Consider the following 11,758-nt stretch of genomic DNA (forward strand, 5'->3'; position numbering starts at 1 on the left):
ACATATGAATTGAGTGGTATGCATGTAAATCTTCCAAAATAATTATTAGAAAAAATTTTGAAATAAATAATAAGTAATCTTAGAATTCCTAGTTGCTCTTAAAAAAGGAATAACTTCTACAAAAAGATGTTCATACCGCACCGAAAAGAAAATAGAGATTTATATATGACGCCAATCTAGACCAACATTCTAGAGGAATAATGCAATGAAAAAAAGATTTTTTTCCGTTGATTTCCTACATGAAGCACCAACATTTATAACCATCTTTGTGTTTTCCATTTGTCCTCCCTACTTACATCCGCTTTTATCTGTAACTTTCACATATATCACAGATCCAAATGATTAAAGCTCCTACAAAAATGCATGCTTCTTCTCTAAATCCTCTAAAGTAGGTATCAAAAGAAAATAACTTATCCATGCACAATACTTGATGCCCATGATCTTGAAAATAATATGCCATTGCTTTATTCCTGAGCTTCACCCATAAAGGATAAATAGGATTGCTTCATAGATTATTGTCATCTTTCAACAATAGAATTCCAATTGGGAAAAATATACTATTGTATTTTATAACAGTAGTTTGATTATAGTTCACTGATACATCATCAATACTATGTTAATTTGTGTATAATTTATTTTCCAATGAATTCCACTAGATATTTTTAGTTTGATTAGGCCAGGTTGCTCAAATTTGCATGAAATACGCTAGGTTATTTCATTCATGCTAAGAGACAAAGCCATGACATTTGAAAATATTACATCTTCAAAGAATACATCTAGAACGCAACATCCTATTCCAATGGAACTTAATCCTCCTAATTAAACAAAAGATATAACTATGTACACCGCGAATTTGTGCCAAGATATTGAAATAAGCAACTCCACCTGACAATGCCAAAAAGATAAGGTAATTTCCATTATTGTCATGTCCAACACAAAAACACCACTCCATCGTGCTGTAAAGACATGTTAAAAAACCAAAGAGATAGCATTCATGCCTTTATAATTATCCAAACACTCGAATGCACGAAATATTGAGAATAACAATACTATTATATTTTTCAAAGATCCATTCTTGTAATATCACACAAGAAACTCAGAAAGATTCCAAATCCTCTAGATGTGCTGTTCTGAGAAATCTATCTATATACATACATATATATGTGTGTGTGTGTGCGCGCGCGAAAATATTGAAGCTCCAATATCAAGCATAAAAAAAATACAATACTGCTTAACTTCTACAACAATCCTTTTCTCCAACTTCCGGAGGATCCAACCAAATTCAACTTACTTCACATTAAGATTAGTTATTAAGTGTGTGAAACTTCATGCATCTGCTAAGATTGTCACGCCAAATAAATTAATAAATAAATACAAACAGAACATGACATGAATGCGGCCCTTCATACCAAAACATATAATCCCAATTGGCACCTGGAAGTACTAATCCGCTAATCGAAGAAGCGTCAAAACATACTTAATCCTTTAAGGTCCCCAAAAAAATAAAAGAAAAAAACAGGATCTGACTTCCTATTTGAAGAGAAGTAACATGTTTATTCAAATGACGATAACAAATCATTGGTGGGAGAATGGAAATGCCATAAAGCAATACCAAAACTTGCCACAGTACAAGAAACTACAAGCATAATAATAGTCTTATCAGTTATTTCTTTGATCGCCAAAAACCAGAATAACGCATGAGGTTGCTTAAAGTGAGCTTGATCCAAGCTCCATACACTCCCATAAGCGTAAACACATAATAAGAGAACCACTCCTAATGTAAGAAGAATGCCATAATAAACCATCACTCTCCAGCAGAATGATTAGGGAAGCGCCAAAAATTAGGAACAATAATTTAAACAATTAGCATTACGATCAGATTTGCACCACCATTAAAGAAACAAACGCAAAAAAACAGTGGCAAAATGAATAGGAATAGCATCGGAGAAGAAATGGATACGCGGAGTATAAACTAGAAGATACAGATATTATAATAGAGGACGTGAAAGGCAGCGGTGGATCTACCTGAAGAAGGCTGGTGGCATAGCTGATGTAGTTGCGAATGAGGCCCTGGGTGGTGATCCGGATCTCGTTCTCGTTAATGGCGGATTCGGGCCTCGGCTTCTCGACTCTCTGGTAACGGTCCATGGTAACAGAGCGCTAGGTCTTCGATTTAAGGGAATCGATGGTTGTGAAGCTTGATTGGAAGAGGGGTATAGCCCAGGAGGACGAGGCCGCTCTAAAACCCTAAATGGGAGAGGAAGCCAAGCCGTGAAAGTATGCGCTAAAACCTCAGCGACTAATATAAAACGATTTCCCTCTTATATATGGATTGGAATTTGGAGTTCTCAGACAAAAGCACCAGAAATATTGATATTTACAAATCTATCACCTAAATTCGTAAATTTTATTTATAGGTATGCATATAAATATCATTAGCTAAACATTAGGGATAATTTTAAATATCAAGGCATATAAATTAGCCGGAACGGAGCAAATATAAATAAATTTAAATTTAAATCGAGCTAAACATAAACATAATTATTCACGAGTCATTTCGAGCGAGCTAATTTCAAACACAAAAAGTTTCAAACGAGGCGAATACGAACATGATACGGGCTCGCTCATGTTCTGTTTACACCCTTACTTGTCAATGAACATTATGCTTTGAATGAAAGTAAGATTTACATTTTGCAAATAAATTATTTTATTTTTCGTTAATTCAGTCTACAAACGACATTAATTCAGGTTTCGTTCTTCGTTCATCGTTTTTCTCATTCATCCCTTCTATTATTGTTTACGACTTTGATACTTCTTTGAAAAATTTTTCCATAATCAAATTCCTCAAAAAGTAAATAAATTTTTCAAAAAATTATATTAAACATTGAGGTTTGAGAACTCATACTTCATAAAAAACTTATAAATGACGGCCAAAGAAATTATTTAATTGATTTTGTAACCCAATATTTTTAATTTTTTTATACTTTTAAAGTTTGATAACACGGAAATATCAAATAAATAATATAATATAAAAAAATGTAACATATTAATATGATATAATCAAGTGCAAAAAAACTTTATAAAATGTAACAAACTTTTTTAAGAAAAATCTGCTTACTTTTTATGATGAATACGAATTCAGGAGGGGAAAATTATTATGTTCGGACTCCGGACGTAGAGATATATCCGGAGTTCAATGAATCACGTCAAAGTAGAGCTGACAGAAAAAAAAACTCATTTTCTTTTGATCCGGCTCAGTAACACAGAGGAATATTCCTCTGTGTTACTGAGCCGGATCAAAAGAAAATGAGTTTTTTTTTCTGTCAGCTCTACTTTGACGTGATTCATTGAACTCCGGATATATCTCTACGTCCGGAGTCCGAACATAATAATTTTCCCCTCCTGAATTCGTATTCATCATAAAAAGTAAGCAGATTTTTCTTAAAAAAGTTTGTTACATTTTATAAAGTTTTTTTGCACTTGATTATATCATATTAATATGTTACATTTTTTATATTATATTATTTATTTGATATTTCCGTGTTATCAAACTTTAAAAGTATAAAAAAATTAAAAATATTGGGTTACAAAATCAATTAAATAATTTCTTTGGCCGTCATTTATAAGTTTTTTATGAAGTATGAGTTCTCAAACCTCAATGTTTAATATAATTTTTTTGAAAAATTTTTTTACTTTTTGAGGAATTTGATTATGAAAAAATTTTTCAAAGAAATATCAAAGTTGTAAACAATAATAGAAGGGATGAATGAGAAAAACGATGAACGAAGAACGAAACCTGAATTAATGTCGTTTGTAGACTGAATTAACGAAAAATAAAATAATTTATTTGCAAAATATTCCTTCATGTCTTGCATTACACGTACAGATTTCAGAGTATGATTCAAATGTTCAAGACAGTGTTCGACAATTATACCTGTAAAGAGACTCATGTCAAAATTAAATTAAGATTAACCCAAGTATGTCACTTTAAGCCAAAATATCTCAAACTTAAGAAAAAGTGACTTAATGGTTTCTTAGATCAAGGAATTAGATGTCGGTTCAGAGTCGATCTGAACCCATGTTCCCAAATAATAAGCCAAATAGATTCAAACTTTCCAAACCATTTAAACACCATGAAGAGACATGTCATTGTCCATTAGGAGTCGAACTTCAAATCATACCTTTAGCTTGGCCAAACGTTGTTCAAACTTGGTTGATTTACATCTCTCAAACCATTTAATTAAAAAGATTAATTTTGTACTCATATAGATCCTCAAGATATTAATAACCATACTAATAATACCCTCAGCCTAATGCCCAACTCTATAGCCAATAATGACTAAACCATTCTCTACCCACCTTGGCCACCTTTAAGAAATTGATTCATGTGCTCCTAGTTATTAGAGAGCAAGAACACTACATTAGGTTCAAAAGAACTTTGAAGAAGCATTTCTTATACATATTTTCCATCACCATAAGTATTCCTTAACCCATGACCACTATTGTTTTGGGTATGATTGATTATGAAGTGATCAAAAGAATAGCTTAATTCAACCATAAGATAGGTTATGTTTAGGATCTATATCATTTTTAATGAATTAAAATCAAAATTTTCCTTATGTTTAGCTCAGATCAACATGATTGCCACTGACGATTCTTAATTCTTGAACAGAGGAACTAGAAACCATATTCATCATGTTTGTTTTAATTAAATGGATGTTTGAGATTTGGTTGGATGGGGAGCCCACAACCTTACCATAAAGACCCTAGATCCGACAATTTGATTTTTTTCAAAAAGGGTTCAATCACATGTAAAAATACTTTTTGACTATGTGAGTAAATAATTCTATTAAAAAAAATTCAATAAAAATTTATCCTATCTTTTAAAATTCATGTCTAATTAGCGACATAACTAAATATTAAATATAAAAACTCAATAGGTTAAGAAAATTTTATATCATTTAAAAATACTTCTAAGGCTTTCTTCTTAATGCATAACTCTTAATCAAATAATAGTTTTAAAAAAAGATTAAAAGATTAATTGGTACTTTAATTTCTCTTAAATTTAATATCTATAAACTTTCTTAGGAACATTTCAAGGGGTTAATATGAGATTTTAATTTTTTTAAGATTATTGATTGTTTACTCGATTCAAATTACTTAAATCAAGATATTCATTTAAAAAAATTAATCCCCTCAGTTCGAGGCACCTCTTATAAGATCGAAGATGACTTTGGAATAAGATATTGATTGTTCTTGGATAACTTGAAATTATCCAAGCTCTGAACTATTTCTTAATTAATAAATTATCAATCAACCCTTGAACTCCATAAATCCATAATACATTCAAATAAACCCAAAAAAACATCAAAAAATATTACATATAACCTTAAGGATAAAGAAAATTTAATAAAATTAATACAGGTTATTCTAAATGATTAAAAAAATTTATTGATTCATTATCTTGTTATCAAACTTCCAGTCTACTTAGTCATCAAAGCAGTCACTCAATATAGTCAATAATCCCTTCTCAATAATCTATGAATTGCATTATCCAAGAATATCCCATAGACTCAAAGCTTAAAAAGGGAACTAATTAGAAGTCCTATGACTTTATCTGATAGAGATGATGAGAATAAGATTTATTGTTCTCAAAATATTGCATGAAGCATATGGAAAAAAAGGGTAAATGATAACTCGATCTTAATTGTCAAATTATCTGACATAGATTTGTAATTGCATGTAGGCCATGGCAACTATTTAACATCTTATTGCACTATAAACAACTCCTAAGTGAATATAAATCATAGAACTAATCTAGTGGGAAGGAAGCAAGCATGTTTCACTGGGCATGATATGATGTGATATTATCTAGTCTAATGTGGAGGCTCTATAAATATGCTTAAGCTTAAATTATGTTATGAATGTGAATAAAGATTGATTTAATATTAGCCATTGAGTTTATTTTTATGGCATACATAACTATTTATCTTGTTTTCTATGAGACTTGTTTATATTTATTTTTATCTCTTTAGTTTATAGGATTCATTCTTCCTTTATATATCCCTTTATGAGACACTTCTAATGATTGGTTTATGACTTAAGTAAAACTAAATTCAATCAATAAATAATAAACTAAAGTTTATCTTTAACTCACTTAAATGAAGTTTAGTTGAACATAGTTAGGTGAAAACTCAATAAAGAATAACGAATTGGACCGAATTCTTATATAGGATTCAAGCTAGCTCTAGGTCACCCTTTGGAACCCTTGGACCCTCTAAAACTTACAATTCACTTCAAAGCTTTAAGATTTATCCTACAAGCTTCTCAATCCCTTCTTGCCTCACCCTTGAGGGAAGATGACTCGATCAACTTTGTTTGACAAATTAGCACCCACAGCAACCTTGGGGGACTCATTAATCAAACAAACCCCATTACTCAAGTAGTTAGTTTCTAATAAACTTAATATGCTTATAGTTCATTATGGATCATACATTAGTAGAATTCATACAAGTAAACCTTATAATAACTTGCTTTGGCCTAGTAGATTAATTAGTCTTCTTTGAAATTTGAATGAAATTAACCAAAATAAATAAATCAATCAAACATAACTGAGTTTTTAGAAATAACTTACCCTTGCTTTTCAAAAAATCAAAATTTAAATACTTTGTGCAATTTTGGCAGCTTACTCAAACATGACACATTAAGGGAATGTTGGGACAAACTCGTCTAAAGTCATCTACACTTACTTGAAGTCAATTAAATGAAACCCAAATCTTGTTCATGAACAATCCAATTAGTTTGAGCTTAAATTGAAAATCTTTTGACCCAAAATAGCCTATTTTGGCTCACAAAATTAGACTAAATTTAACCCAAATAGGTTACTTTAAGCCAAAACCTCCAAAACTTAAAGCAAAATTGACAAAATGGTTGCTTAGATCAAGATCAACTCAATCAGGCAAGAATTGAGGCCATTGAACCCCAATTTGGCATAATGAATCACATGTTCTCTTATGAAGCAATTAAGGTGTCCCCGAGCTAAAATATTTAATTCAAATCAATTGCAATTTAATTGAATCAAATGGTTCATAAGGACCCTATAAACGTTTCAAAAAAGGCTCAATCTTGTTTGAATCTAAGTCAAGTTGAACTGATAGTTTGGCTCAAACCATATGTTCAAACCAAACAAATCAAATGTTTAACCTTAGCCAAACCCAACTAAGGCTTTAAAGCACATCTCATTATATTCATAAATGGAACTAAATTCATTACATAGTCGTTAAGTAGCTGGTGAGCCAAATTGAAGGAATTGTATGTTGGTTTAAAGTTAATCTCAACCCAGTTGGCCTCATTTTTGATGAGGTATAATTTCTCCTCTTTAGAATCCTATGATCAAGCTATAGGACTTTCATGTTGAGTATCCTTGAGGAATAGTAATGGAACCCTTTCACATAGAAATTCTAAACTTATTAGCACTTCTTGTGAAGTCTCGCGTGGGTTGTCCTAAGCTCTCATTTCTCACTTGAGGTGGCTAAGACTAACATGTGAAGTCTCAAGAATGAGTTCCAATAGGATCAGTGAGACCTTCGGGCAACCCTGGGTGGCTTGGTCGTGGTCACACACACATTTAAGCCCACCAAAACTCACACATTCCAAGACCCTAAAATCACTCACACTTGACCTACCTCCTAACTCCCTTTTGGAAACTGATGTGGGTGGTCCAAGACCTTAGCTTTTTGGCTGAGATGGCAAGGATCAACATGTAGAGGATTCAAAATGAGTTCTCTTATGGGTTTCATGGGTGGCTTCATGGCTTACATGATCATCGGATCCTAGCAATTACAATTCCGCCAAAATACCAACATTGGCCTTCTAGCCCCAAGTTTCTCCAAAATTACTGAAATGCCCATGAAACCCTAAAATTTCCAAAATTGTCTCTCAAATTTCAACCAAAAATCATGTTGAACTACTCCAAATTATCGAAATTGCCCAAATTCACCCTAAAGTCCCCAAAATTATCAAAATGTCCCAAAACCACAAAAAATTACCAAAATACCCCCAATTTAAAAAAAAATTATCAAAATATCAAATTTCACTCAAAACTTCACCAAAACCCAATTACATCAAATTACAAACCAAAATTCCAAATTCAAGTCAGCCACCCCAAATTAACTCCAAATCTAATTTTCCACCAAATTGAGCCACATGATCAATCCAATTTTACAAAATCCATATCTCAAATTCATCATCACAAATTTCAAGACTTATTTGACCCTTCAATTAGTTTAGGTCCATACAAAACCAAGCCCAAGCCCAAGCCCAATTTTAATACTAAATCCAAACTCTACCCTAATCCCTTAATTTAATTAAAAGCTTAATCACCTTAGCCTCATCCTAAGCATATGAGCTGGCCACATCAATCCTAGCTAAGCCTACTTTGAGCCATGGACCAATGGTTTCCCAATTTAAGCAAACCTCCCTCACAATAACCCATGCAACCAACGTTCCTAACCCCCAAGCTTATCATCATTAATCCTCCTGACCTCCCTGAGCCAGCTAGCCACCACCCCTGGCCTTTTTGACCGCCCCAGCTCCCCGAAAACCCAAAACCAAGAACCCCCACCATCGTTTAAACACCAAATTGCACCCATCTGATGTGGTAAACCCTAATTGGCCAATTGCAATGTCTTCCCCTCCACCTAAGCCTACTTGCATTGGTTAATGACAGTTCAGAGTCTCCCCCTTGGTCGAGATTATAAATTGACCACCTCCACGGCCAAAATGGAAGAGCATCAAAATCCTTAGGAAAACTTTGTCAAATTGCTTTCAGAGCTTCTTACAGTGATCCTAAGTTCAATCCCACTATCCTCAGCCACTCATTTCCACTACGAGAGCTCAATTTCACCACTGAAAATCCAGTACATTTCTCATCCTTAGAATCAAACTACTCAAAACTTCAAATTGACCATTCTATAAGCTTCCTCGGGCCTTAAAACACATACCCAATCAAAATTCACCCATTCCGAGCACTCTAACCCATACCTAGACCAAACTGAAGCCACCCTCCGACCAAGATCATACATAAACCTCACCTCAGCTCAAACTAGCATTTGGAGCAGGATCATGGACTCAAGGCAAAGCTCAAGAACATAACCAATCGAGGCCACACCTCTCGAGCAAAGGTATAACTCAAAATCCCTAAATCTTGCCTCGATTTCAACTTTTATAAAGAAAATTTACATTTCATGCTCAGCTAGCCATATAAATATGTTCGTCTCACCTAGATGAAGGTGCAGGACAAAACTTTATGTGATTTGGTTGAGTATCGAGCGAGATATTAGGGTTAGAACACGGACGACTCTTGGTTTATGGCAATCGGGGACGATGAATGGATGTCATCCATTTCTGCATGTATCAGATGGACGGAAGAGATCGCGTAGGACAAGGAGATGGAACGAGAGCCGCAGGCCGAGCCAGCAGCTTGCATGGAAAAGGTCAGCCAATCGGTGGATGACGCTCGTGAGTTCGAAGATGTCGAGGATGGCACATCGCCGATGTGGATAAGTAGGAAAATATGGTCTTTTTTATTTAAATTAATTCAGAAACTTTAAAAATTCATATCTTGGTGTAGAAAAATCCTTAAAATAAAATAAAATAACCCATGTGCTCAGTGAATAAAGGAAAAAAATATGAACAAAAAATCAAAAAATGTTTTCCTTATATTTATTTTTAAATTAATCAAATACCCATAAAGCAATTAAATCATAAATAATTAAATAGTTATCTGAATTAAAATAACTTTTGAGGGATTGTTTTTGAAGAGCTTAGGAGTGTTCTCTGATTTTTTCAAGGTCAAAAAATACCTTTATGGCCAAAAGCTCCATTTTTTAAAGATATTTGGCATTATCTTAATAAAAAATTATAAAAATAAAATAAAAATTAATATAAGTTTTCATGTTTTTTGGAAGTAATGCTCCATTAGTCCCTAGTATAGGTGTTCGTACCATCTTATATTCATGAATTAATGGCTTACCTAGGAGTTCCCTAATAGATGTATTTAAGAAAATAACAAGAAAGTTCTTATCAATTATATAATCATTAATTAGAAGCATCACCTTGCTAATCTTAAACCACCTCATACAACTTGTGTAGAAAGCTCCTCTTCTATCTTAGAACAGAAGAGATTCTCTATATTAAAAGTTACTCTCATATGCACGTGTGCTATAACTTAGAAGTCACCTTTTCTTTGAACAACATATGTAAAATGCGGTTGCATACAAGAATGGGTAGTACACATTTGTGTACTCATGCATCCAAGAGTACATAATTGTGTACTTCAATCAAATCTAATGAAGCAATTATGCATTGCCATTCTATACATAATTTCTCTCAATTTCTTATTCTTCATGTTAAACATTTAACTTTAGATTTAGACCTTAAGAGTACGATAATCAGATAATATATAGATGAAAGTTCTACCAACCTAAAAAATAACAAAAAAAAAACATTATTAATCAAGTGGAGTTGTAAGAATGAAAGTGTTAAGATTAATCTATGATAAAGTAAAATATAAATTTTTAATAGTTAATTAAATAAAAAATATGGAATTAAGTTAAACTAAAACAATTAAAACAACTTTAATGATCCTACTACATATATATTAATTATTAAAATATGGATGACATCGAGTGGATAAAACTAATCTCAAGTAGATAAAACTATTTTCAATTTATGGAAAAAAATAATACAAATTCAAAATAATAATAACAAGAAATTGTTCATAAATAATATAAAATATAAAGTTAATAATTTAATATTAAATAACATTACTTCAAAATCATTGCACCATAAAAAATATCATAAAAAAATTAAATTTAAACTTCATAAAACAAGGGGCGAAGCAATATAAATCATTATGTTGGACAATAAATAGTCAAAGTCCTAATAAATTTTAAAATAGAACATGCCAATACAAATATTTTACAAACTTAGAACATGCATTAAAAGATAGCTATAATAAAGAAGTTATTAGACAAACTCTATATGATTAAGCTAATAGTGAAAACCAATACTGACTTGGCTATATACAACAAGTATTAGAAAACACTAAACAATTATTAGATATAAAGTAAAATGAATCTTATAAGCATATTTCACTAAATAGAGAAATATAAAATAAGATACGACATAATAAACAACCAAAATAAATTAAAAAATTAAAAAAAAAATCTCCTATAACACTCCAATTATTCCCTAAGAAAAAAACTGATCAGTTTCATTGAGCTTCTAATGCTTTAGTACTCTGCAATATCTATCTATAACTTTCCATGGAACTGCTATAATTGTAGGTTTAAAGGAAATCCGGCAGTCTACTATGGCCGCTTTAGTGTGTACACAAATCTTTCATAGCACAAAAAAACTATCATTATTTTAATTAAAAAATAAAATACATAAAGTGACATGCATGTAAAAGCTAAAATTGTGATGTTAGATACATAAATCTTCCATAGAACAAAGGATTATTGATGTCCATCCACACAATAAACATTTGCAAATAGCAATAATCCTTATTTTATTTGTTTATTTATTTTTTAAATGAATGACCTGAGGCTATTAAACAATCCTCAAATCACTTATGTGCTTAATAATTCGGGTACCACCTCCTTAAAGCCAACTTTGCCAGAGGGGGGTCTTATACCATGGATGTCAACTAACAGTTTGGGGTACATACGTATAATTATCCCTATATATATATATA

The 11,758-nt window shown here is 32.0% G+C and overlaps 1 protein-coding gene across 1 annotated transcript in view; it reads right to left on the reverse strand.

The window, feature by feature from the left end:
- Positions 1 to 2,291, reverse strand: part of LOC110022639 (translation initiation factor IF-2-like) — a 19,253-nt gene extending 16,962 nt beyond the window's left edge. Inside the window, exon 1 of the mRNA XM_020721688.1 lies at positions 2,026 to 2,291. Within this exon, the coding sequence (XP_020577347.1) occupies positions 2,026 to 2,148 (123 nt within the window). The 5' untranslated portion in view covers positions 2,149 to 2,291. The remainder of the gene's footprint in view (positions 1 to 2,025) is intronic.
- Between the last annotated feature and the right edge of the window lie 9,467 nt (positions 2,292 to 11,758).

The sequence above is a fragment of the Phalaenopsis equestris genome, unplaced genomic scaffold (genome assembly GCF_001263595.1).
Source record: "Phalaenopsis equestris unplaced genomic scaffold, ASM126359v1 Scaffold000201, whole genome shotgun sequence".
In the NCBI taxonomy this organism is placed as follows: Eukaryota; Viridiplantae; Streptophyta; class Magnoliopsida; order Asparagales; family Orchidaceae; genus Phalaenopsis; species Phalaenopsis equestris.